Genomic DNA, 27,591 nt, shown 5'->3' with positions numbered 1-27,591 from the left:
TGGACACCATGAGATCCCCAAGCACTCAAGTGCCACTGTGTTTTGGACTGCTTTCTCCACTACAATGTACCAGAGAGGGACCGGCGCTCTTAGAGTAAAAGACTACCTCCTTCAAAAGGTGTCAGCCCCAGGCACTAGCATATGAGTGTAAACACAGTTACCTGGGAGGTCAGAGGCTTCAGATCGCCCAGAGCTGGGGTCACAGATGGCTGTGAGACTCTTGAGGTGGGCGCAGGGAGCCAGACTCAGATCCTGAGCAAGTGCAGCACATCCTCTTAACTGCAAAGCCATCTCTCTAGCCCCATGAAACTTTCCTTTTATAGTACAAACCCACTAATTCAGTAAACAAACCATAATAGCCTGGAAGTTAACTGCAGAAAGCCCTTCAGTTAGGTTGTCTCCCTTCTCTTGCTTGGATTTGGACCATCATCCAATGACCCATGTGTTCAAACAAACAAACAAAATGAAACAAACAAAAACCCATTGCAAGGTGTTGTTGAGAGGTGGTGGAAGCATTGAGAGGTGGAGCCTACGGTGAGGAAACTGGGTCCATGATGGTTAAGCCTTTGGAAGAGAAACTAGGCCCCTGGCCCCTCCAATCACTCTCTCCTTGCTTCCCAGCCAACGTGAGGTGAGCAGATTCCTTCCTGTGAGTTTCTTCCCCAAAGTGCTGCACAAACTCAGGCCCAAATCAGCAGGGCCAAGTGATTATGGCCCGACACCGCTGGAAGCATGAGCAAAAGAAACCTTTCCTTCATGGAAGTGTATGCCCGTAGTTCAAGTATAAGGGAGTTGACAACTTAACTTGCCCACAAACACTCTGGAAGCCATGAAGAACTTTTTGATAGTGGTAAGTATCTACCTTCATTCTCACTTTCCTGTGCACAAGTAACCTCTGCCCCTCACCTTTCCTTCCTTTTTCCTCCTTATGTTTAGAAATTGATTTCGTTTTATATTTTACATGTGATTTATAAATATGATATGAAATGTATATATAATTTCATTACAAAGAGAAGAATGGTGATGAAGAGAAAGGAATAGTTCTATCCATGCTACTATCTTGACCCACAGCTCTAAAACAACAGAAGGCCTGTTGTTCCTTAAAATCTCTTCATTCTTTACCAGTGACAATATGAGATGACATCTGTATCAGTCACTTTTCACTGCTGTGAGAAATGACCATAGAGCAACTTATATAAGCAATGGTTTATTTTGACTTGTGATTCCAGAGGGGCCCTGACAGCAAGGAGGCATGACAGCAAGCAGCAGGCATGATGGCTGGAGCAAGAAGCTGAAATGGAAGTAGGGTGAGACTTTTAACTCTCAAAGTCCAGCCCGGTGATTCACTAATCCTCCCCAAACAGACTTTCAAATCAGACCCCAAGTATCTAAATGCTTGAGGTTATGGGGAAAATTCCTCATTCAACCCACTCATTCAAAAGCAACTTGCTTTTGTTTTTCATGCGTACCTTCAAGTTTATTAATTCCAATTTTAAAGCAAAAGTTACTTCTAAAACTTTTATTTATTTATTTATATTTGTTTATTTACATATTTCTTTGTGGTGGGACACATACACCACAATACAGGAGCAGAGGGCAAAGGACAACTTTCAAGAGCTTGTTCTTTCCTTCCACCATGTTGATCCCGGGCATCTCAACCACCTTGCCAGGCTTGGTGGCAAACACTTCTTTCCACTGGACCATCTAGCTGGGCCCTCTTTAATGTTTTTACTGTAAGATGATTTTGAATGTAAGTAGCCGTGTGCTTTGAGGACACACGATAAAATGCACATTGGGCCTCCTCAGGCCTCCCGAATCTGAGAATTAGCCTTTTGAGCCCATCTCATACTGCGCACAGCCTTAATTTATTTTTATTTCATTTTACATTATTTTACCTTGTCAGTAGTTTACTTCATGGTTGTACTCAGGAACTCACACATACTAGGCAATCATTGTAACACTGAGGTATAACTCCATCTCTACAAAGGGCCTTTGAAAGAACAGGTTATTTCAAGTATTTGATTTTGAAAACAGAGTTTCATGACCAGCTTTGAATTAGTAGAAAAAAGGTCCAACCATCTTTACCACACGATTTTTAATAACCTGAATAAATTTTTAAGTGCTCTAAACAAAAATGATCAAATGTGTAACATGAGTAATGAAAGAAGGGATTGAAAATGAGATAACACATTAATGAGAAGTCTAATCTTGGAAGCATCAGAAGTTTAAAATAAAAAAAAGAGAGCTAACAGCTCCTGAATAGTTAAAGACACATGCAGACATCTTACAAATAGAAAGGATAAATTTAAACAAATTATTTCAGTGTGGCACAAGAAGGATGCATGTTTTCAGTTCAAAAAACCTCCAGCATTGAAGTATAAATTCAAAACAAATAGTGGTTTGGCAATAGGAAAGTTTTAAAGCTATCAGAAGTCACCTGAGAAACCCACGCTTCTTATGATTAAGTTAAAAGAAAATGCTGTTTAAAGTGAAGGCTGGTTTAAGGTTCAGTGCGGGGCTCGCCGTAGAAGTCTTCCCTGGGAAAATCTTAAGCGCTACCCCAAAATTCTGAAAATGCTATCAGTAAATATTTTCATCATGAGGAAAAATAATTTTTGAGGTCCTTAAGGATAAGAGCTCTCATGATTCAAAGCAAGTGAAATGTGCATTCTGTTCATGGGCTTGCAGACCAGTAGAAAACTCACTAGAACTTGGTTTTCAGTTCTCTGTCATTCTGGACCTCAGGACTTCTGTGTACGTCCACACATTCGCTTTCCTTCTCTGTGAGCTTCATCTCTGCAGGTTCAGTTTCTGAAGAGTTGATTTCCCCAGGGAGTTGCAGCTTCCTCATAAGTATTAGAATGAAGAATGCAGGGGCAAAACTTAATCCTTTTAATGCTGCAGGCACGCCAAGGTAAATGCGCCTATTGAAAAGAGCTGATCTGTATTAAATCTTAATGTGTTTAGTGAAAGCTAATTTTGTATACTCTTACAGATCCTTTATTCTTTGAAGAAAACATCAGATGCTTATTTTTTCCATGTACTTTATATAATCTACTTTGCTGAGTTATTAATTCTTTTGGTTAAAATGTTAAAAATTTTCCATCATAAAAGGTTAAATGTATTGTCTTTATTTTGGTGATGTCTAGTTTTTCTTGTCAACTTGATGGGCTTTAAGGTCACTATAGAAATAAATCTGACTGTGTCTACAAAGATGTTCTCAGAAAGGTTTAGCTGGCAATGAATTTCCACCATGAATGTGAGCACTATGCTCTGGGCTTCAAGCCCTTGCTGCTTCCTGACAGAGCATGCAGCAGGGCCAGTTTCCCTACACTCCATCACCATGCCTTCTCTGCTTTACCTCACACTTGGCTACCATGTCTCCCCTGCTGCTGTGGCCTAAATAGTGAGCTAATGAAACCCTGATTCAGGTCAAAGGAACTCTTCTGTTTCATTTGCTCAAGTGTTGATTACAGATGTATAAAGCATCATAGAGTAATTTTTCAGTTTTCTTTTCTACTCAGAATTTGTATGCTGTCTTAAACCAACAAATTTTGTGATATTTAAATCCTTGCTTGTCTAAAATAAGTCCTGTTAGTAATTTTTTATATATTAGTAGATTAAATTTGTTAATTTTATGCATAATTTTACATATATACTACTCAGTTTATTTTTATTATTTTTAATTATGTGTATGTGTTGGGTCTCTGTGTCGGTCTGTGCTCATGAGTCCTGGATACCTGTGAGTTGCAGTAAGAGCATTTTATGATCTTCCCAGTGTGGGTTACAAGAATTGAACTCTTGTCCTCTGCATGATCCATATGTGCTCTTATGCCCCAAGCATAACTACTAATTTTTTTTTTCTGAACTTGTCCATTGTAAGCATGGAGATTGTATAAGCTTCCCAAAAGGAATTAAGTAATTTTCCCTTTCACTGTTTCCTATAATAACTTATATACTGCTATTAGCATCTGTTACTTGAAAATTTTATAAAATATGCCTTAAATTTTCTATACTTAATTGGTTTGGGAAATATATAATTTTGACATATGCACATTTCTAAATAACTATGAAATTATTCCTCCCTATTCTCAACTACTTACAATAAAATCTGGTGTGATGACAGTGTTGTCAAATTCATACAATCTAGAATCTCCTGGGAAGAAAGTTTTAACGAAGGCCTGTGTGAGTTATGTTGGCCTGTGAATGTGCCACTATTTTGATTAGATTTATTCAGATAAGAAGACCCAGCCCAAAGTGGCTGGTACCATTCCTTAGGCAGAAATATCCTGGACTACATGTGAATAGAGAAAATGATCACGGCTATTTCTACAGTGGGAAGGCATAAGTACAGTATGTCCTGGTGGATGCTTAATATTTCAGATGTAACAGTCTACAAATATAATTAAACTTTTCTAGGTGGATAACAGAGTAACAAAGATCTTAGTTTATTTCCATGCCTCTGTTAGAAAAGAAAGAAAGGAGTAATTTGCCTTACAGTTCTGGGTCACAGTCTACCATTCTGGGGATATCAAGGCATCTGGAACTTTAGCCAACACAAACATGCTGACAGTAGTTGAATCCTTCCACACTGTTATTATGGGCACACATTGCCAGGAATGAGATCTCAGCCACTTCAGCCACACACACTTGGGGACTGGGAAATAGCCAGCACTTTATCTCCCTGGATCTTTCAGGTTAGTGCTCATCCAGAAACCGCAGATAGAAGCATACAGAGTTAGGAAGATTCCTTCTGGATTTAGAAGCAATGCAGACCGTACAAGCAGTTTCTCAGTGGCCTCCTGGTGACTACTGTCTTACAGAGCAAGCAAGGTAACAGCCAGAATCTGGCTCATGACTTCCTCCGGGGGTGGGGCAGCAGCGCACCCACAGTGGTTCACTATAGTGTTAGCAACAGGGGTCTGTGTAGAATGGAGAGTGCTGGAAAACATGTAGGTAACTGCTTGTAGCCAAAGAAAGCAGCAGCATGGAACCACACACAACTCCATGCACCCTGATGGCCAAGGGTGAGCTTCCTGGTCTCCTGCTTCTTGAGTGTAATGGTTCCAGTTATATCTACATGTGACAACATCCTCTCTCGTGAGACTTTCAATAGGTGGGTGCCAACATCGCTCTCCTGAGCCAATGTTGTGTTCATGAGCCAACTAACCACTAAGTGCATGGGGCATTTATTGGCTCCCAGAGATTAGACTGTCAGTCAAATTTAGATAGTAGGTCTCTTCTCAAGATGCTTCTGGCTACAGCACCTGGCAAGATATTTTAAACTGAAGAGTTACTGTAAGCACAGTTTAGGCTATAAGCATGAGAGGGCTGTGAACTCTCCAGGAGCTCAAATGCCAGAATCCATGCTGACCAAGTGTGCTGGGATTCTATCATTCCAGCTCCTGCAGATGGGAAGAATCCCTCCTCTCTGTCCATAGATATGGGGAGGCAGAAAATGAGAGACTTTATCCCCATCTGTAGCACCCACCTTCCACGTCTCTGAATCCTGCTGTCCTGTTTCTATCCACTGTTCTTCCATGTGTAATTCAGTTCAACATGTCATTCTCCCTTACTGCTCTAGGACCTCTACATAGACACCCTGCACACACACACACACACACACACACACACACACACACACACACACACGAAGCACCTTCAAAATACTGGGAAAATATTAAAATATATAAATAAGGAAGTTACACCATTCTAAAAATGAACTCAAATGTAATCTTATCACTCAAGAACATGCTAAATATGAATGGGGACACCACGAAAATATACAGTACAAAAGTAGGTCTCATAATTTATCCTTACCTGAAACTATTTATGTCGTACAACCTGCATGCCCCTGGCTCACCACATGTCAGAGTTCCCCAGTGTAAACAGGTCCTGTCTATCAAAGCACCAAAGTAAATAGGTGCAGGAATGCCAGCTGCAAAGAAGAGAAAGTGCAAAACAGCCCATTGACAGGAAGAAAAGAGAAAGCTGTGTTATTTTATTTGAAAGTATTTCAATTTCCATATTAAAAAATACAATATAACAAACTATGAATAAAAGACTCCAAACTTACTCTTAGGAATCATAAATTAATGTAAAGTTTTTAGATCACAACAAATGCAAACTATTTATAAGATACTAAGAAAATAGTTATTGAGTTCATAATCATGAACCACATATATTTTCTGAAATGGCTTTTGATGGTTTTCTATATGTCTAACAAAAACTCTTTCTTACTGATTTTATTTTTAAATATACTAAAAGATGAAAGATGTGGTTAAGTCCAGGTAAGTTCTTTAAATCCAAAAGGAAATACTATTCATGTGTGTAATTACTTCATTCTCAGACTAATTACAAGTAGAAATTTCCAAACACAAATACTTGTACACTGAAGTTCAGCAAAAAATGGACAGAGCACACCTATATTAAAGATGCTACAGGTCATTGGAACTTCTTGGATGTGGGCACTTTGGATATTGCAGAACCTGAGACAAATTATTTTTACCTCTCATATTGACCATTCATTGCCCCATCCCTGCCTCTGACCATATGTCCATGCGACTATCACTGAAGCTTTGTTGATTAGGAAGTTACTACCCAACCAAACACTAAGAATGGCATCAAAGAGCATCTGTGTCTACAGCAGAGATTTCCCTGCTTTTCTCTAAGCATCCTGCATGATGTTTCAACAGATATATTTGAGAATTGCCTTGTTTATGGATTCTTTTGTTCTCTAACTATAAACATCACAAAATTGTCACTGTGTTGGTCCCCAATATTTGGGTGACCTGAATCTGTGTTCCTATGTCAAAGTCACTCATGTTTGATTCCAGAATAAACCTTCTTAGTCCTTTTTAAAGTGAGAACTCTGTTTTAGGTTGACAACATTGTTGCTACTTTCTTATTCATGGAAAATTAATTAGTTTACTAAGCACTTAATATTGGTCTGGTGTATTAGGGAAATTCTTCATACCAAATATTCTTATGTAAAAGGTATGTAATCCAATCCCAAGTGACTTCTCTTCAGACCTGATACACCTGAAAAACACATACATACATAAATAAAACTACATCATGAAATCCATATCTCTCCAGGAATCCTCCAATAACAGTGGTAGTTCATGATTCTAATGCTTAAGCTTTCCATCCTGAAATGAGAATGGCAAAGCTCTACCTCTCATAAGCCCACATGGAGAAAGGAGAGTAGGGACTTCTGAAAGCTGGCTCTGACTGCCACACATCTCAACTGAACTCTTCAACAGTTAGATATTGCCTGCTAACTTCAACAAATAGGTCCCTGGTTACTGCGGTGACCACCAGGCCATACCCACTCTAATGGACACAAACCTCTGAAACCACAGACTAAATAAATCTTTACTGTCTTATGTTGTTTGTCAGGCATTATGTCATATTGATACAAAAAGCTAACACATATTATATAAAAATTCAAAATATGGCACATGTGGTCCCAAGATACACAGAGAAAGAATCTATTATGTAGGGTATAGCATTAAGAAAATGTCTTTACTATACGGAATTAACACGTTTGTCTCTCCTGTATCACTTGCAAAAATAGACTTGAGATGATTTTGAAAATTACAAAGGGGTAGCCTATAAAGCAGTCAGAAAAAATATTATTATAAATTTGGAATATGTAAGCTCTCTTAATATGTGGTCTTTCCCATCAAATACACTTTTGGGTGAGAAAAGCATAATATATTCAACTGTTGGGATTTCATTTCGGAAGCAATTCCATTAAAGATTTTAAGAAAACACAACAGACTAGAAGAGTAACGATGCCATGAAAACAGTGGTACTGTATCATCTACAATGTCTGTTTCTAGTTACATAGTATAGGATAGACAAACTACAATGCACAGACCCCAAGGAGATAAGCCTGGTGAGCATCTTAGGCTTCATGTGGGCCCCCTAGTTAAGGGAGTGGGGAGTATCTCTGACATAGACTATGTTGCCTGCTTTGAGATTACTTCCCCCTGATAGGACTAACCTACCAGGCCAGAGGGGAGGAAGATGAACTAAGTCTTGATGTGAATAGATGAGCTGGGGTGTCTGGGTAGGGGGGCTCCCTTAGTCTGAGGAATAGGAGAGAGAGGATGTAGGAGGGAGGGTGGGACTGCGAGGATATAACCAAGATGTAAATTGAATTAGTTAATTAAAAAAGAAAAGTAGTAATAAAATAAAATTCAGCAAGAAAAAGACAAAAAGAATGAAATAGATCTTAACTTCCTTACACCAAGAAATCATATATTAGTGCCTACAAGATGGCTCAGTGGGTAAAGTTCCTTGCCACCAAGCTTGACAAACTGAATTCAATAGCTGAAACTCACATGGTAGGGAGAGAACCAAGTCTTATTTAATGTCCTCTCGTTTCACCATGCATGCCATGGCATACAAACACACATAGAAACACACACACATGAATGCATACGCATGCGCATGTACATGCACACACACTCATTTACATGCAAAACCTTTCAAATAATTATACATTAAAACAACAACGAGCCACATTATTATTATTTTTTTTACACCCAGTTGAAGAGTCTACTTTAGAGAGTAAGATAATTGAGAAAGTGTCTACAGGATGGAAGTGGGATCAGGAATGCAGTAAACATGACAGTACCTCTACAAGGTGTGTTTGGAGGTTCTAACAGGAGAGTTCAGGTGCTCATATGCCCTTCACTATGGTCATTCTTATCATGAGGAAAAGTCATCCTTATCAACTGAGCTTTGAAACTCAGGCACCAAAGTAGTGAGGGAGAAAGGAGACACCACTTAGGCATGTCAGCTGAATCTGCCTGGCAGGTGATGGAGTCATAAATGTCACAGCCAATTGTCCCTCACTTACAAAAATAAGGCTTAAGAACTAGCAATGCTTGATGTCTTTATCTGTCCATGAACCTGTGAACTAAAACAAGGCATGTACTACATCTCTATTTGTGGGAATATTGGAATATAAGCTCTTACAATGGAAAATGAATACATAAGGACACATATGTAGTCTATTCCACTAAATAGGGAAATATGTAGAATCAGAGGAATGGAATAAAGTTGGGAGGAAGGAAAGGGAGGAGGAGGGAAATGTAGGTGAGAAGAGAGGAGAGCAGAAAGAGTAGAGAAGTGTGAAGGGAGACAGAGGGAGTGAATGAGAAGGAAAGGGTAAAGGGACTTGTAAAAGGCAGAGAAGGAGAAAGGGTTTGAGGTAGAAAAGGAACGTGGGCAAAAAAAAAAACAACAAAAAAACAAAAACAGAAAACAAAAAAACAAAAACAAACAAACAAACAAAAACAAAAATTATAGGTGAAGGAAGGGAGAAGTGAGAACCGTGATCCAGTCTATAAAAAGTGTTATGAATCAGACATCATGGATAATGCAACTTTGCTTCTGAATTCCAATATGAAAAGAAAGGGGGTGGGGTGTTGAGCTGTTTCCCATTGCTAGTGTGTGTGACTTTTGATGGACTGGAAAGTACACCTGCTAATAATAAAATACTTTGAAATGACTGTAACTTTCTCACTTTATCGTTGTATTCACATACCTCCTTGTCTGAGAGTCTATGTTACTGCATTCTGGTATTGTTTCATGTTAAAGAGAGATTGAGCTCTGGATGTCAAAAGAGCTTTGTCCCTTTACACAGAGAGTTTCACACTCCGCCTGTTGGTTAGCTGACACATAGGAAATGAGTGCTAGGCAAATACTCTCCATATGCAAACACAAAAAACAAAAACAAACCAACCAACATCAATTCATTGATACTTAATAATTTGAGAAAATAGGACAAGGAAGGAAGAAAAATTCCAGCAAACTTTAAATTATTGTTAAATTTAACATTGGTTAGTGTAAAAGTCTTGATAAAGGTATCTTAGAGCATTGAGGAAAAATGACTCCAAGGGCCTTCATTGGGAAAAGAAAATTAATAAATGACCAAAAATACCTAACTGACTTATGTGGGATTGTCTCAGTAGCTAAAGGAAGTGTTGATACCATGAGGTGAATTCTCAGAACCCAGGGACATATGTAAAAATAACAGTAATAATAATAATAATAATAATAATAATAATAATAATAATAATGCCCAATTCACCATTCTCACAGTTAAACAGGAGGAAAAAGAATTGCTTGGAACCCTGAGGTAGGCTGGCGTACACAGCAGCACAGCAGCAGGAATGAAAAGAGAGACCCTGCTTTAAAACAACATGAAGGAAGAGAGCTGATTCCCAACATTGTATTCTGACATCCCTGTGATTTTAGTGGCCCAGGAACCGGCTCCCCAACACACATCCATCATATACTCGCGTATGCACACGCTATGAAAAAGGAAAGAGGGAAAGCTAAATGAAGGAGTTACTTATTACCTCAGAAGAACCATGTACCCAGGTATGGCTCCTAGTGAGAAGATGAAACAGCCAATTACCGACATGATTAAATAGTACTGCAGCATGCTATCACACGCACGGCCCTTCTTACACAGCCCGAGGACAGCAGATGAGTTTCCAGACGAGCGAATGCAGCTGCAATTGTGAAACACCTGTCAAACAAACAAACAAACAAACAAAAACCCAGCATCTTATTTAATGAAGAAAAATTACTGGGCCTAAACCTTCAATATTTCTTACAAAGGCAGTTGGATCAAAATGGAGAGTGCTGGGGCCAATGCTATTACTCAGAGGAAGAACACTCATCTAGTTCAAATGAGGACCCAAGTTTCAGCACAAACACCACAAAATAAATAATACTAAGTAAATAAAATGGCAGATATTTTTCTCTTTTATTTCCACATCTCTTTCGGTATTTCAGAATTCTATCATAAAATATAAAGGGATGAATTTTAAAAAATGGTATTTTTTCCCTCAATACACAGAGTAAATTTGCAAAAATTCAGTTATCCTTAATGTATACTTTATTTTATTTATTTATATTTATTTGCTTGTTTGGTTGTTTTTCAAAATAAGTGTGCAGCACCTGTTTGTGTGTGTATGTTTGTATGTATGCATGCATGTTCATGCCTATGTCTATGTGTGGACTTATTTGTGTCATAGCATCCATGTAGAAATCAGGGAATATGTTATGGAAGTTAGTTCTTGCTTTCTACCATGTTGGCCCCAGGATATAATTTGTGGTAAGGCTTGGTGGCAAATGCCTTTAACCAAGGAGCCAACTTTCTAGCCTACATGCAATTTTTAAAAAAAAAATAAAAAGAAAAATGCTTTGCTTTGTATTTACCTAGTACTAAGTACTAAAACAAAATATACTTCAGAATGTTGATGGAATAATTAGGTGCTTACTAACACACAAAGTCATGTCCCCAAGAAAAAAGATTATTCAAACAATAAATTCAATACTTTTTTGAAATATTATGCTTCTGGGTCTGATTAAGAGTAAAAATGATTGTCAACCAACTCAAAGTATTATAATATGCTTAAGGGAAGGGTACATGCTTGACTCTTGACATCTTGCTAAACTGTTGTGATGAGGGCTGGGGAGATGGAACAGTCAGTAAATTCTGCACAAGCATGAGGACCTGAGTTCTCATGCCCAGCACACATGTGAACAATGCATGCACAGAGCATATGCTTGAAACACTGGTGCTGTGTGGTGGACACAGGTGACTCCCTGGGGCCCTCTTGTCAGGCAGCCTAAGAGGACCAGCAAATTCCAGGCCGGTGGGATCCTGTCTCAGAAGCACTAAGTACATGGCACCTGAGAGTCAACAGCTGAGGTCGTCTTTGGTCCTCTATATGCACAAGCACCTGCACGCAGGCACACAAAAACACACAAACACACACTAAGTAAGTAGTACATAAACAAACAAAGCTTGTGATAATAAAAGGCACATTTTCTGTCCACTTCAACTATAGGGCAAGTTTGAGGCCAGCCAGTGCTTTCTGAGGCCCTCTCACAACAAAGGTCAGGTTCTGTCCAGAGGAATTTACAATTTCAACATTAATGTTGATTTATGTGTATGTTCTGTATCCGTGTGTACACAAACAGGCGCATGAGGGTGTCTGGGGAAGGCAGGGGAGAGTGTCAGGTGTCCTGCAGCTGGAGCTGTGAGCGTCCCCATGTGGGTACAGCAGGTGCTCTTCACAGCTGTGCTCTCTCTCCATCCTGTCCAGATATATAGCACTTGGATCACTTGAATGATAACTGCTTTGAAATGACAAAATAATGCTCAGACTCTATCAAGGTTTACACAATCTCTAGAAATTGTAACATCAAATATAAGTATACAGATTAAATGGAGTTGTTCACAAATATTAATCTATTTTAAGCATGACTCTTTTTGCTTTTTCAGCAGCTGTAGGATTAGGTCATGGCACATGTTAACACAGTACACACACATCAGCCAGACACTGAAGGATGTTTACCATGTTGATTCCCGTTCCAACAGACTTCTCACAGCCTGCAAGACAGGCAGACATGTATGCTAGGCCGTTGTCTCCACACACCGGATCCCATGTTTTCGTTAAGCAGCTACACCTTGTGTTACAGTCAGCGAGGACAGGATTCTCCACATCAAGAGGCTGCTGAACTCTGAAATGATTTAAAAATAATGGTACAGATATTAAACTCACCCAAGCACTTTATTTTCTTCTTTTTTATCTCAGTATGCATGCACGCACATGCACACAACACAGAGGGAGAGAGGAAAGAGGTAGAAACATTTCATTTTCTTCTCCAGAACAGAAATCATACAAATATCAACGTGTAGCTTCTATTCTACGTTTTCTGACACACTAGTTATCTGCTCCAGTGGTTGCATGACAGCTTCTTTCAATTACTTCAAACAGAAACGTTAAGTGTCTACTCTGTAAGGAAATACTGTGATGTCAGAGCTGATTTGAGGTGCACCAATCGCTCATTGATCTGCAGGATGGAAATAATGAAGGAGTACTGGCTTGAACAGAATCTGCAGTTTCCATTTATAACACAAAGATGCTTAAATATCTGGGGATCTGAATGCAGGACCTCCTGCCTGCTCAGCAAGCAGGAGTCCTCTCCTCAGCCCTTTGAAGGGAAGCTCCACGTGTATGCTTTATTTCATTTCGATTGATTAGTTGATTATGTAACTGTGCCCTTAAACTGTTTTAAATTTCCCATGCTAGAACAGAAAATGACCAACAACAATTGAAATGCAAACTCTAAGACCACAGATTACATCAGATATAAGCATACCAATGACATATATAAATACAGACATAAATTGACTTACCATGTATTAGATTCAATTATTATAGAAACCCTTGAAGTTTTGCTGTTTATTGGAGTATAAAACACATGGATAATGTAGGCTACAAAGATCTAGGGTATTTTCCTTTGTTACACGTTAAAGCAGACTAGGGTACCACCAGGGCAACTACCCACGTGCATGTGCAAGCATAAATGTACTCACTGGAAGTCTGAGGAGCTCTTTAATAATCCTACAACTTATGTTGACTGGTATATGACTGATGCATAGAAGAAAATACAAGATAACCATGGATCACTGCCATTAAGTGATAATAAAATGACCTGGTCATATTTAATCCTTGGAGAAAATGGACTAGCAATGGTTAATATGTTACGATCTTCATTAGGAAGCAACGTACCCTTCATAAAAAGTAGTTAAGCCAGCGACTGGGAAATTATCACAGGTCATCAGAAAGCTACAGAAAAACAGAAGGTACTCAAAGAAACATAGGCAGAATGCTATGAGTGCAGCTTTCCTGACAGTAATCTTGAACTTCTTCATAATCAAGCCACCAAGTAAATATCCAAGGCATATTGGAGGTAAGTCATAAAGACCTATAAATGCAAGTAAAATAGTATTTATAAAAGACAGCAGAAAAAAACATGTTATCAATTTATCTCATTCATCTTAATTAAGAAACTATTTAGTTCTAATATACAGTGATCACATTATGTATAACGAGGTTTCTAAATGCCCCCATAAAGTCAGTTTTAAAAGACAGTCAGCATTTATTTAATCATTTACAGCATGTTATAAAGATTTTATAAGCATCACACACGTAGTATATGTATATATTAGATACTTCATATATTGCCTTCCACCCTGTTTCCTGGGAATTTGGCTCAGCCCCGGATGATATCGAAGGTCCTTGCTGTATCCCTGCTTATCAAGCATAGATCATTTTGTCCATTGTTGATTTTGCCCACATTCTTCCTACCTCACTCTCTTTCCCCAGTCAAAAATCAAAGGAAAAAAAAAAGAAAAGAAAGAGAAAATTCTCTCATTGTATTCATACAATGAGAGGACCAGGCTTAGAAGTTTTAAACCATCCATGCCTTGGCATTTAATATTATGCACCTGAGGGTCAGGACTGGCATTTGGATTTTCAGAAAACTCTAGATAATATGGATTCTGGCCATGATCCTCAGTTTTCAAGAGTAAAATGAATTCCCAAGTGGGGTAGAATATCTGGGTGTAGTGTACTAACAAGAACAGCAGACGATGGCTATACAAGGCTCTCCAGACCACCAGGAGACCAAGCAACTGATTTATCAGCAATGAGGAAAGCAAGAATTGAAGCTTGGAAGTAAAACCTGGGAGTACCATACAGAATACCAGGGAGTTAACTCTGCATTCCTCTTTGAATTAACACATGAGCTTCTCCTAAGATTTTCTTAAGTATGATGATTTTCATTCTTATTGGAGAGAAAACTAGCCTATTCTTTTCCTATCCTTCCATGATTTCCCTGGAAACTGGAAAGAAATTTACAAGAATATCCTAACAGATTTCAATTTCATTTTGATCTCCTAGTCATATTATCTTATTCTTTATCATGCTCTTGGGGATACTGTTTTTCATGTCCTTCTGGATGGGGGAAGTGCTACTAAATAAATAATGAAATTACATACCTATGAGAAAGACTATCTCTGCAGTTGATTTTCCATATTGCTGTTCCAGGTATTTAGGCATGAAGGTAAATGTGCTAATAAATGCATTGACCTGGAGCACACTTAAAAAGACGAAAAGCATGTAAATCAGGTTGCAGGACAGGCTCTTCATGAACGGCAAGAAATCTGAAACAAGAGAATGTAGAGACCACCAAGCTAACTTGGCCTTGCATTTTGTGTCCAGTATTCTAAAATCTTACAGATTCAGTGCAGCAACACAAATACATTTGATAAATGTTTACCCCTTTGGGGTTATAAGTTCTATATTAATGTTTAAAATCACTTCTGGATGTTGGTGGCACAACTGGCTATGTAGGAACCAGAACCCTACCAGCCGGCAAAACTATGAGGAGCTGGTATGGTGTCTTTGGCGACACCCTTTCACTACAGAGTGACTAGCCTGTTCTCTGGCATCTGCAAAGACTAGCTTTGATGACATTTGGGTTCAGACTGTGATGCTATCACTTCTTTACACAGGAACGGATAAGCTAAAAGCTTAGGAAGGCTCCAGGAATCCTGCTGCAGCCCAGACAACCTCAGATCTTGCCAGAACTTCACAGTAGGACATGCCTTAGAGTCAATGTTGGAGCCTGTTTCTAGAAAATGGGTTGGATCTCACTGATGGTAATTTGGATAAAATTTACACATAGTAGTCTTTTGCCTTTACTTGTCTTCATGTCTACCGTCTTGATTTTCTAATTTTATACTATCCTTAATGAACTGCCTAGAGTTTCTTTGAGAGAAAAGCATCAAGAAGAAAACATTTGTAAGTAAAGGCAGAATAGTTTGATTAAGAATATGGACTCCAGTGGTAAAATCCATCTTTATAAGTGAGATGGTTACAACCAGAATTTCCAGGAGCTTTTGAACTCACCCGTGTTTGCTGACATCCCTGTCCTAAGCGCGTTTCCACAGCTCACAGTTATATTCTGTATGTCTTATTCTCTGCTCAGCTCTTTCCTAGTTTTAAAATTAGGTTGATCCACAGACCACAAAGTTGTACAGAACAGTAGGGACTGACCCATTCAGGAGAATCACTAACTTGACCATAATTCTAAGAATGTTCAAGCCCCTGCACTGGTTTCCAGTGTGTGTGTTCAATGCCGACATGTGACTATTCAGTGCACATAGTGTTGGGGGATATGAGTGATGGAGGAAATAGCAATGTCATCAATAAAGGGTTCACTACAGTGTTCTGTGCCAGAACAGCACAGAAACCCTATTAATACCCTCTTCTGACAGGAAATCAATGGCCCCTGCCCATCTTCCAACTATGCAGTTTAAGAACTCCAGAGCCCTAGCCACTCCCCTCATGCACTAACTCTAATCTCTTGAGAATACTGCACAGGTCTCAGCACACACAATTGTCCAACAAGATTTATGCTTTAAAAATGTGCATTCTTGAAAACTCCACTGTCCCACCTTAGCTTCTCACCGAACCATCACTACTCTGCATCATAGGTTTATAACCTTCCTGCTTATTTTAAAACAGTTGTTCTAAGGGAACAATTCTCCTGTAAACCATCACACACTTTCAAATGTAGGATTATGTCAATTATCATGTTTTCTCTCCCGGCCTTTACTTCAAGGATGCTCACAGCTAAACTAACATTTTTGGTATGAAACAGGTTTTTCTCTACCTTTATGTTTAGCTTGAATTTCTGATTATTCATGTTTTTAATGTGAACTAATATTTCCTCTAAAATAGGCTTTTCAAACAGATGGGTAAATATATTTGTTCATCGAGTTTTCAGATTGACTTAAATTTTCCATAGCTTAATTTAAAGGTAAGTCAGGTTCCAAATTATGTCAGTTGTTTTCAAGTCCTAACTGTGGAAGACATTTATCACATCTGAGTAGGGAAGATTAGTGACAAACTATCTTAACACAGCACAGCCTAACAAGCGCCTATGGAATGCAGACCCATCTGAACAAATAGAGTTGAAAAATTTCTGTTTGCCTTTAGTGATTCCACGGGTTTCCTCTTTGGATTTTTCTCTGTATTTCTCAACTTTGTTGTTTTTAGTCTCATCCGCATTATTCTCTAGTCCTTCCTTTGGGAGTGTTTTTGGAAAAAAGAAAAACGGGATGCTGATCAGGATATTCACTCCTGCACAGATCAAAATGCCGATCCACCAAGCCCCAACCCAGCGTGTATCAGTGGGAGTGATGGTCAGGTCATCTGTAAAGAAACACAGATATTGTGTTAGCTTGCACCATTCTTTCCTGTGTAAACTGTAAAAAATTAAATTCATATAAGCATAAAATTTGTATATTATTTGTTAACTATTCACCCATTTGTTATTGTTCTTATTTGGGCCTTGAACTGGTCATATTTTGCCTCTGCTTCTTAAATACTGGCAGCTGTCATCCCACTGGGCTAATTCAGACATTTAGAAAAAGTGTCTGAGGTTGATAAATTGAGTGAAGTTAAACTTAAAGAAGAAGGCTCTGGAGTGCTACATGGCATAATAGTTAAAACTACATTTTAAAAGACAGAAATAAGATTTGAGACATATTTAAGTAAATAGTTTTAACCTGATGTATTCCTGTCTGAAAATATCACAGTAGGTGAGGAAGGATGCTGGAGAGACAGTTCAGTGGCCAAGAGTTGCTCTTGCTGAGCTTCTGACTTCTCTTCCCAGCACCCACATAGAAAACTCACACCTTCCTGTAACTCTGATTTAGGAGCTGTGACATCCTCTTTTGATCTCAGCTGCTACTACACACACAGTGCACACACACACACATAAAGATAATAAAATAAAATACATGGCATGCAATTATTTTTTGTTTTGTGTATTTATTAAGAAAATTATTTTAATTAAGCACTATTTGGTGATACATTTTTAGGTAAATAAGTATTTCTGTCTGTCTTGTAAAACCTTTGCAAATCTGTACTTACCAAATAACAGAAAGATCTGTTTCATAATCCACTGTGACTGCCTCATTTAGAAAAGCCTATGTGAGTAATTTTTTGAAACCAAACATGTGGCTGAAAAGTGGCTGAAGAATTGTGGTTTTAAAACTTAAGGTGGCATTTTATCCTTACCTCTTTTCACCTTAGGTCTACTGTCTTTAATGTGTTAATTTGCCTAACTGAGGACCTAAAGAGGCAATGGTATAACATTCCTGAGCATGCTCCTACACTCTAGGCATTGGACTATAGAAATAAAATGCACTGTGTTACCTGTATTCACAGACCCAATGTCTACATAAATGCTTGCACAGAAGGATCCCAACAAAAGTCCAACCAAAGGGCCAATGACCATTCCTGTTTGTAAAATCCCTGGAAGTAAATAAAGACAGGAAGTTACATAACCACACAAAGAATTTTCTCGAAAAAAAAAAAAAAAACCTTGAGGTTGAATTAATTTTAATTTTAGATTTATTTTTCTTCCTTTGCAGAGCTGGGTATTAAATGCAATAGGCTAGGCAAGAGCTCTGGCAGTGAGCTACACATTACACTACCACGTATATTTTTACATATTCAACATATAAAAAATTAAGTTTGGGATCTATATACATATATATACATATATGTTACATATACATATATGTTTCCTGTACATGTGTTGGTTTCTATAAATATTGAAAAAGAATCTCCAATTGCTTCAATATTGAGTGCCCCCAGACAAACATGTGTTATGAGTTTGTTTTCCAAGGGGACACCTCCTGGAGCCTGATGGAACTCTTCCAATGCAGGTCATCTAAAGAAGAACCATAGCTCCTTCCTTATTATATTTGCTTCCAATTATATATGGATTGGTTTTACTCCATCCATCCTTCCACCATAATGAGCTGCCTTATGAGTGTGCTCCAAACCACAAAGTCTAGTAACATAGACTGAAATCCCAAAGCTGTCAGCCAAAAGAATCTTTTCTACTTATAAATCATTATCTCAGGTGTACATTGAAGTGAAAGTTGACTGACACAGAAGCTTCATTACTTAAGTGCATCCTCCAAATTCTCTTTTATGCTGAGTTAAAGGCAAAGGATATGCTATCACAGGCAGTCCCATCAAAGCCATGATGTGAGCAAGGTCCTTTGATGCGTCCATAGCCATGTTTATGTTTTCAGAGTGTCTCTGAGATGCTTAAGTAGCTTTAATTGTCAACTTGACAATTTCTTTACAAAGAATTACCTGGGAGTAGAGTCATACTAGAGTACTGTCTACATTGAGTTTACCTGTGGACATGTCAGTAGAAGATTGTCTTAATTAGGTTAATTAAAGTGAGAAGACCGAGCCTACTGTGGGCAGCACCATTCCCTAAGCAGGGAGTCCTGAACTGTATAAGAGTGGAGAAACAGCTGAGCACAATCACGGAAACAAAGACATAGCATGCATACATTCATTCTCTCTGCTCTTGGGTGTGTGTCAAGCTGTTTCAGGCTCCTGCTATGACTTCTTTATTGTGATGGAATTGTAAGCCAAAAGAATCCCTTTCTCTCCAAAGTTGCATTTTCTCACAGCAACAGAAAGGACACTAGCACAGTTTCTGCATGCATGTATATTGTAATGAATTTCTTTCTTTTTTTAAATAATTTTTATTTTTTATATTAATCACAGATTATTTACTTTGTATCCCAGCTGTAGCTCCCTCCTTCATTCCCTCCCAATCCCACCCTCCCTCCCTCATCTTCTCCCTGCCTCTTTCCAAGTCCACTGCTAGGGGAGGTCCTCCTCCCCTTCCATCTGACCTTAGCTTTTCAGGTATCTTCAGGACTGGCTACAATGTCTTCCTCTGTGGCCTACCAAGGCTGTTTCTCCCTCAGGAGGTAAAGGGGGAGGTCAAATAGCCAGCCATTGAGTTCATGTCACAAATAGTCCTTATTCCTCTTACTAGGGAAACCCACTTGGATGCTGAGCTACCATGGGGTACATGCGAGCAGGGGTTCTAGGCTATATCCATACATGGTCCTTGGTTGGAGAAACAGTCTCATAAAAGACCCTTGTGCCCTGATATATTTGATCCTTGTGGAGCTCCTGTCTTGTCCAGGTCATACTAACTCCCCCTTCTTTCATGTGATTCCCTGAACTCTGTCAAAGGTTTGGTTATGAGTCTCAGCATCTGCTTTGATACATTGCTAAGTAGAGTCTTTCAGAGGCCCTCTTTAGTAGGCTCCTGTTCTGTTACTTGTTTTCTCCTACTTCCACTGTCCATCCATTTTATCTTTAAGTGAAGATTGATCATATTACCCCGGATCCTCTTTCTTGTTTATCTTCTTTAGGTGTACAAATTTTAGTATGATTTTCCTATATTATAGGTCTAGTACCCACTTATTAGTGAGTATATACTGTGTGTGCCTTTCTTCTCCTGAGATACCTCACTCAGGATGATCTTTTCTAGATCCCACCATTTGCCTGCAAATTTCATGATTTCCTTGTTTTTAATTGCTGAGTAGTATTCCATTGTGTAAAAGTACCACAATTTCTGTATCCATTCCTCAGCTGATGAACATGTAGGTTGTTTCCAGGTTTTGGCTATAAGAATAAAGCTGCTACATGTGGTTGAGCAAATGTCCTTGCTGTTTACTTGAGAATCTTTTGGATATATAAAGCCTAGGAGTGGTATAGCTGTATCTTGAGGAAGCACTATTCCTAATTGCCTGAGAAAGTGCCAGATTGATTTCCAAAGTGTACAAGTTTACATTCCCACTAGCAGTGGAGGGGGGTTCCCAATTCTCCACAACCTCTCCAGCATGTGTTGTTACTTCAGTTTTTGATCTTAGCCATTCTGTTGAGAAATCTCAGGGTCATTTTGATTTGCATCTCTCTGATGGCAAAGGATGTTGAGCATCTCTTTAAGTGTTTCTCTGCCATTCTATATTCCTCTACAGATAATTCTCTGTTTAGCTCCTTACCCCATTTTTTAAATTGGATTGCTTGATTTATTGCTTTCTAACTTCTTTAGTTCTTTATATATACTGGATATTAGCCTTGTGTCATATATAGGGTTGGTGAAGATCCTTTCCCAGGCTGTAGCCTGTCATTTTCTTCTGATGACTGTGTTCTTTGCTTTACAGAAGTTTTTCAGTTTCATGAGGTCCCATTTATCGAGTGTTGTTCTTAGAGCCTGTGCTGTTGGTGTTCTGTTCAGGAAGTTGTCTCCTGTGCCAATGAGTTCAAGGATCTTCCCCACTTTTTCTTCTAACTGATTTAGTGTATCTGGTTTTATGTTGAGGTCTTTGATCCACTTGGACTTTAGTTTTGTACAGGGTGATAAGTATGGATCTGTTTTCATTTTTCTGCATGTAGACATCCAGTTAGACCAGCACCATTTGTTGAAGATGCTGTCTTTTTTCCATTGAATGGTTTTGGCTTCTTTGTCTAAAATCAAGTATTCACGGGTGTGTGGGTTTATTTCTGTGTCTTCTATTCCGTTCCATTGATCTACTATTCTGTTTCTATGCCAATATCATGCAGTATTTATTACTATTGCTCTGTAACACAGCTTGAGATCAAGGATGGAGATACCTCCAGGTGCTCTGTTGTAAAGGATCGTTTTGGAAATTCTGGGTTTTTTGTTTCTCCATATGAAGTTGAGAATTTTTTTTCAAGGTCTGTAAAGAATTGTGTTGGTATTTTGAGGGGAATTGCATTGAATCTGTAGATTGCTTTAGGCAGAATGGCCATTTTTACTATGTTAATCCTATTGATCCATGAGCATGAGAAATCTTTCCATCTTCTGATATCATCTTCAGTTTCTTTCTTCAGAGACTTGAAGTTCTTTTTCAAACAGTTCTTTCACCTGCTTGGTTAGAGTCACCCCAAGGTACTTTATGTTATTAGTGGCTATTGTGAAGGGTTTTGTTTCCCTAATCTCTTTCTCATCCTTTTGTCTTGGGTATACAGGAGAGCTACTGATTTTTTTGAGTTAATTTTGTATAATGAATTTCTTATAATGCATCTTCAGCAAAGCTCCACTCTTGAAACTTCCTTCTATGGAAAGAATGAGTCTTCATAACAACACTTCTTCTCCCTCTCTCTTTTTTTTAATGTTATTTTGGTGTTCTTTCTCATCTTAATTAATTTCCTTTTTCTCTCAGGAGCAGCTAGAGTGCTTGGAGTGAGGCCTTTGCTCAAGGCTCCCTCGAGGATCCCTATCTCACCAGTGGAGTGGAAAAGAGTTTTTCACAGAGTGAAAAACAGACAGCAGAGGAAACTCGGGTGTTCCTCAGCCAGTGTTACAGCCCTTCAGTTAAAGTGCTGTGCTAACAGCAGAGGATATGGGACCGTGCCTTGTCAGTTCATAGTGGGAACACAGTTCTGGCTGCTGCTTTGTTGGCCGTCAGTGGCTTGTCTCCTCTTCAGGTGACCAAGGCAGCTATCTATGGCTGCTTGGCTTTCAGCCAAGCCCCAGTTGTTCAGTGGTAAATTCTTCAGGGAGGGGGAGAGCCCATCCTGCCCCAGAATAAATGATGAGTCTCAGGTAGTCATGGTGGAAGAACAGAGTGATAGCGTTTATTTCATAAACCATGAACATTATATACCTTGGGCAGTGGAAGGGGTCTTGGAATGTGAATGCATTTGATCCACTGAGGTTAGGGATGCCAAGGAGACTTCATTTATATGCAATCACACAGCTGTATCATAAGAAGGAGAACACAGCACTTATTTATCCTATGAAGAAAATCCAGGCACAACCAAAGGTCATTGGTTGAAGGCCAAGACACCAAGACATCAAGACATCTTATTAGCATAGGAATCCCCAGGTGTAAACTGAACAGGTTTCTTAACAGGAAAGAGTTGGGCCTGTAGTTTTCCCTGAGGGGTATGTGACTCTCTTTAGAGGATCTGGGATTTCCCATGTCAGGTAGAGAGGAAGGAACCCAACTGAAGAAGGAAATCTGTCATTTTGGTCAGAGTTCAGGGGCTATCTGGTAATGCCAGACTTCAACCTTACCAGAAGGTTCGAACAGAGAAGTTATGATTAAACCAGTGTTTGGTAAAGCCTACTTTGTAAAAATGTTTCCGTGAACATGACAAGAAAAAACACTATTGGTCTAGGCAGATGACTTGGCAGGTAAAGGCATTTGTCCACCAAACATGGTCCAAAGACTCCATTTCAATCCCCAGGCCAACTCGCAAAAGCCGTTTTCTGACCACTACCTTGGCATGCAAGTATACACATACACACATACACATGAAAAAGAGAGAGTAAAAAAACAGTAATACTATATTTTAAAACACTGCAGACACGAAATGGACAGTATTGAAGTTGTAATAACTAATAGATGAAAGAATGAGAAACTGAAAGCAGGAAAAATAGAAAAAAAAAACTGAATGTGAGGAATGTTTTCTAGGAAATATTGGGAAATCTCTTAATGACTTAGAGTTAGCGGTGGCATCAGAGGAGTAGAGGGTCAGCAGATCAGAGGGCTCTCCAACAGTGAGAAATAGCTTGTCTGGAGCTACTATTATATTTCTTCTTTGAACAGACTAATGATCTCTCATGTGTAGCATTCTGCTCACCCTCCAGAAACCCCAAAGCATCCAAATCAATAATCAACTTTTACCCTCCCAGAACTTACTGATTTTGAAACTTACCAATATATAAAGGAGAGTTTTCAGATTTGGCAAAATCTTCTATGTAGGAAACACCCAAAGGCATGATAGGAGTTTCACCAATTCCACGTATCATATTTCCTACCATTACATATATCCACATTAATGATTTAATTTCTTTCACACATTCTGCATTAAAACAAGAGAAAACTGCGTGAATATTTTCTTCTTGGCTAATTGATGTGAGATGGCACAGACAACTGTGGGTGATAACACCCTGGGCAGGTAGGCCTAGGCTGTATGATATAGGTAGCTGAGCAAGCCAGTATGCAGCTTTCCTCAGTGGTCTCTGCTTTGGTCTGTACCTGAAGGTCCCTGCCTTGGTTTCCCTCATGGTGGACTATAACTGGTAAGCAAGATAAACTCTTTCCTTCCTGAGTTGATTTTAGTCAATATTTTATTAGAGCCATAGAAGACCAAACTAGACTCAATCACATAGTGTGTCTGAATCCAGACTTCTAAGATTTTTCTTTTCTCTTTTGCTTGTGAGATGAATTCTACAATGGTGCTAAGGTGGTGTGGGCCATGTAGAAAAAGCTATGGCAAGCAAGTGAGCTTCCTGGAGGCAGCCCACTACTTTTGCATGGCTTCAATGGGTTTTCCCTGGTAAGGCATGGACTCCAGGAATTTTGTCTCAGGATTGCTTCTTGTTGCGATATGCCTTTCCATGCTTGCATTACTGGGTCCCTCATATATCTGTCATGGTGTGAAGAGACCCTCACTACTTACTGTTTTCTGGGTATTTAGCCACTCTGTTGGGCAAATTTCCTACAGATTAATATGAACATATACTGTCATTAAATAATGCTATTAGATGAACTGATTTTATAATCCCTGATAATGATTTTGTAGCACTCCTGATTTAAATCAAGGAATTTTAAACCCTCCTGAAGAATAGCAAATACTGCTAGAGTTCCATGAACCTCCATATGCCACATGCATGTAAATTCCACTAGGAAAAAGAACAGGTTTGAGGCCAATTTATGATCTAGAAAAACATTTACTTTAGGTCCAGAGATGAAGTCACAGGCCTTGGTATGCACCTTGATAAGGAAAGCCATGAACTAGTTATGTATGGTTCTATTATAAACAAAAAATTGGTAATTAGCTATATAATACTTAAAAATAAGACATAAGATAGGTGACCTGTTTCTTGGTAAAAATAAATCCTTGTTAACCTGTTGCATAGAAAACTGTTGCTTTGAACTTATAATGAGCTTATGGAATAAAAGATAAATAAGAATATTACTTTGAACATACAATGAACTCATGAAGCTAAGAAATAGCTAAAGAAAGTTTAGTCAGGTACAGTCTTGTAAACATGAAAACATATGAACAATTATCTTGTTATAAATGCTTAAACCATGCTAACCTTAAGTCTTGTTAACCCATGACATGAAGAAGGATTGCTTTGAACTTACACTAACTTGTGGCGAGAAGAGATAAATAAGAAATGTTTAATTAGGCAGGAGTAATCAATAATCCTGACATGTAATGACTTTATCTGTTTCTATGACAATTGCTTTTATGGCTGTGAGGTAATTTTTCTTCTTAGGTAGAGACCTTTGTCTGAGGAAGAATGTAAGCTCAAGGACAAAAAAAAAAAAAAAAAAAAAAAAGAGTTGGAGCCTGCTTCGCTTCATCCACCAAGTGTGCACGTGTGAATGTGTCCCCTCCTTCCCCTTTTTTTCTTTCTCTATTGGCAGCCTACAATAGAAGCCATCAGTTTCTGGCTCCACCCCTTTTCCTTTCTTTTTGAGTTTCTCTTGCACCAAACAGTAAAAACAGCTGACAAAGCTAGCAACTCTGGCTGTTAAAGCATTAAAGAGTCTTTTCCTGTCACCAGTGACAAGAAGAGGCAAAAGCTACCAGCTCTGGCTGTTACAGACAAAGAGTTTAGGACTCTTCGCCAGTCACAAACAGTACTGGCCCTTAAGCCAGGAGCTATCAACTTTTTGACTGAAGCTATATCCAGCCTCTGTCTTAACCCTGTGTGTCAAAGTCAGCCTTTGACACTGGGGTGGATATCTTTGGTTTATACTTTCAAATACCCGTTTTAGGAAGCAAACAAGACTTAATAAATATATTCAAACTCATGAGGGAGAGTATTCTAGGTTCTTAGACAACTCCCCTGAAAAGGGAAATAAATTTTGTTCATTTGTCTTATAGGTCTACTAAACACAGTGCCATATTCAAAGCCTTTCATAAAGGAGTATTCTGCGGCTGAGCCTCTGACCAGAAAGCCATAAGAAGCACTGGTCAACCTGCTGGGTCTTGCGTTGGCTTTAAGGTCTGGGTTCTGTTTTCCATACACAGGAAGCTGTCTGAGGACAAGTTGCTTGCAGGTGAAATCGTTGTTTCATATTGGTATCTGTGTGGACATGGGAAACATTTACTGTCAGGAGCTGAGTGGAAGGAGACCATCTGCAGATTAGTGACCCCTGCTTCCCTGAAAACACAGCATCCAGAGCCAGTAAAGACATGTTTCCACAGCGGTCACTCTCATCACCATAAGTCCTATGGTGGAGCCAGCGAGATGACTCAGCAGGTCAAGCACTTGCTGCAGAAGCCTGATGGCCTGAGTTCAATTCCTGAAACCCACATGAAGGTGGAAGAAGAGGAAGGACTCCATAAAGTAGCCCTGTGATCTATACACACACACACACACACACACACACACACAAACACACACACACACACACACATGCAGGCATGCACGAACATGCACAGGTACAACTAGAACTAGAAGCTCCAGGTCAGCCTCAGCTATGCAGCAAGTTTGAAGGCAGTCTGGGCTTCATGAGAACCTGCCACAAAAACACAAAAACAAACAAACAAAAAACAAAATAAAAAACAATGAATAAAATTCAGTATTCAATATCGTAAAAAGAACTTGATAATCACCAAAAAATGTGCCTCTTCTTTAGAGCTAGCTCTCAAATCTCTACATGTAGGTGAAATAGTTTTAGGATTGTTGAATATCAACTCTCTGTGCTTTCTAAATAACTACTTCCTAGGAATACTTTGTGTGAGATAAAGAACAAAAGCAAGAAAAAGAGGAGCATCAATAAAATAGAATTAAGGAGATAAAAGCTTTAGAGAGACACAAACAGCACAAAACAAAACATCTGTGCTGTGGCCTTATCCTTCCTTCCTGAGATTTCAAACAACCATTCTTCCATGTGCCCATTAGACCCAACATAAAAATAACCAAACAAACAAATAAATAAATAAATAAATAAATAAATAAATCCACACAGCGTAAGAAAAGGTGACAGAGTCCATCAACTGACAACACAGTGTCATGGGACCAAGAGTGTTAATAAACTGTGGTCATTAACTAGAGCAAGTCACCAAGAATCAGCTTGTGCTAGAAGGAAAATGAGAGAGTGCAAACACAGAGGAAAATGTGTTCAAGTAAGTCTCTCTCATTGGAGGGTACAATGGGTTTATTTCTAAGACTGTTTTAAATGAGACATAGCCAGAAGAAAACACAGACTGCTGAACTCTGCACTGGTATGGATCAACAATTGCCAGCATTCTGATTCCTATGGCACATGAGGTATCACAGAAGTCAGAATAACTTTTCCTTAGAGAAACTGCCCAGACATCCCAACAGAGGGGGCTATGAAGTGTGGACAAGGGCCCATATCTCTCTACTCATGCTCCCATGAGGACAGGTCAGCTTCAAACAATTATCAGACTTGGCAGAAGGTGGGAAAACACCACAATAGCCAAAGATTCTTTGACATTGATTTGAATACAATAGAAAGAAAAAAATATTTTTTAAATTCCATCTACAACTTTTTAATTTCCCTCAAAACACCTTAGAAGATAAAATAACCTTCATTTGGTTCATTATCCACTTAAAATTCAGTTGTTCATTCTAGATCCATTTATTCCCCCCAATTGACAATTAAGTGGCAGTAAAAAGGCTTCAAAATTAAAAAGGGAAAACCCATTTCCTCAAAGATAAAGAGATCTAAACATGACCAGTTATCATTGCTACCTGACAAGCAACAACCTCAGGTTTGTTCCTGAGCACTTAAAAAGAAAGAAAGAAAGAAAGAAAGAAAGAAAGAAAGAAAGAAAGAAAGAA

General features: G+C 38.8%; 1 protein-coding gene across 3 annotated transcripts in view; it reads right to left on the bottom strand.

Annotated features, from left to right (window-relative positions):
- Positions 1-1,504: 1,504 nt before the first annotated feature.
- Positions 1,505-27,591, bottom strand: part of LOC129679200 (solute carrier organic anion transporter family member 1A4-like) — a 41,275-nt gene continuing 15,188 nt past the window's right edge. For 2 of the 3 annotated variants that reach the window (XM_055610144.1, XM_055610155.1), the window contains exons 5-15: positions 25,757-25,863; positions 23,475-23,621; positions 18,114-18,212; positions 16,884-17,105; positions 14,885-15,049; positions 13,614-13,809; positions 12,393-12,558; positions 10,380-10,552; positions 6,977-7,041; positions 5,821-5,938; positions 1,505-2,924 (exon numbers count right to left, since the gene is read on the bottom strand). In XM_055610144.1, the coding sequence (XP_055466119.1) occupies positions 2,705-2,924; positions 5,821-5,938; positions 6,977-7,041; positions 10,380-10,552; positions 12,393-12,558; positions 13,614-13,809; positions 14,885-15,049; positions 16,884-17,105; positions 18,114-18,212; positions 23,475-23,621; positions 25,757-25,863 (1,678 nt within the window). In that variant the 3' untranslated portion in view covers positions 1,505-2,704. The remainder of the gene's footprint in view (positions 2,925-5,820; positions 5,939-6,976; positions 7,042-10,379; positions 10,553-12,392; positions 12,559-13,613; positions 13,810-14,884; positions 15,050-16,883; positions 17,106-18,113; positions 18,213-23,474; positions 23,622-25,756; positions 25,864-27,591) is intronic. The other variant, XM_055610165.1, reaches the window with a different exon arrangement.

Source organism: Psammomys obesus, unplaced genomic scaffold, assembly GCF_907164565.1.
Source record: "Psammomys obesus unplaced genomic scaffold, mPsaObe1.curated_primary_1811, whole genome shotgun sequence".
Classification (NCBI taxonomy): domain Eukaryota; kingdom Metazoa; phylum Chordata; class Mammalia; order Rodentia; family Muridae; genus Psammomys; species Psammomys obesus.
This window is presented reverse-complemented; position numbering and strand designations above follow the sequence as displayed.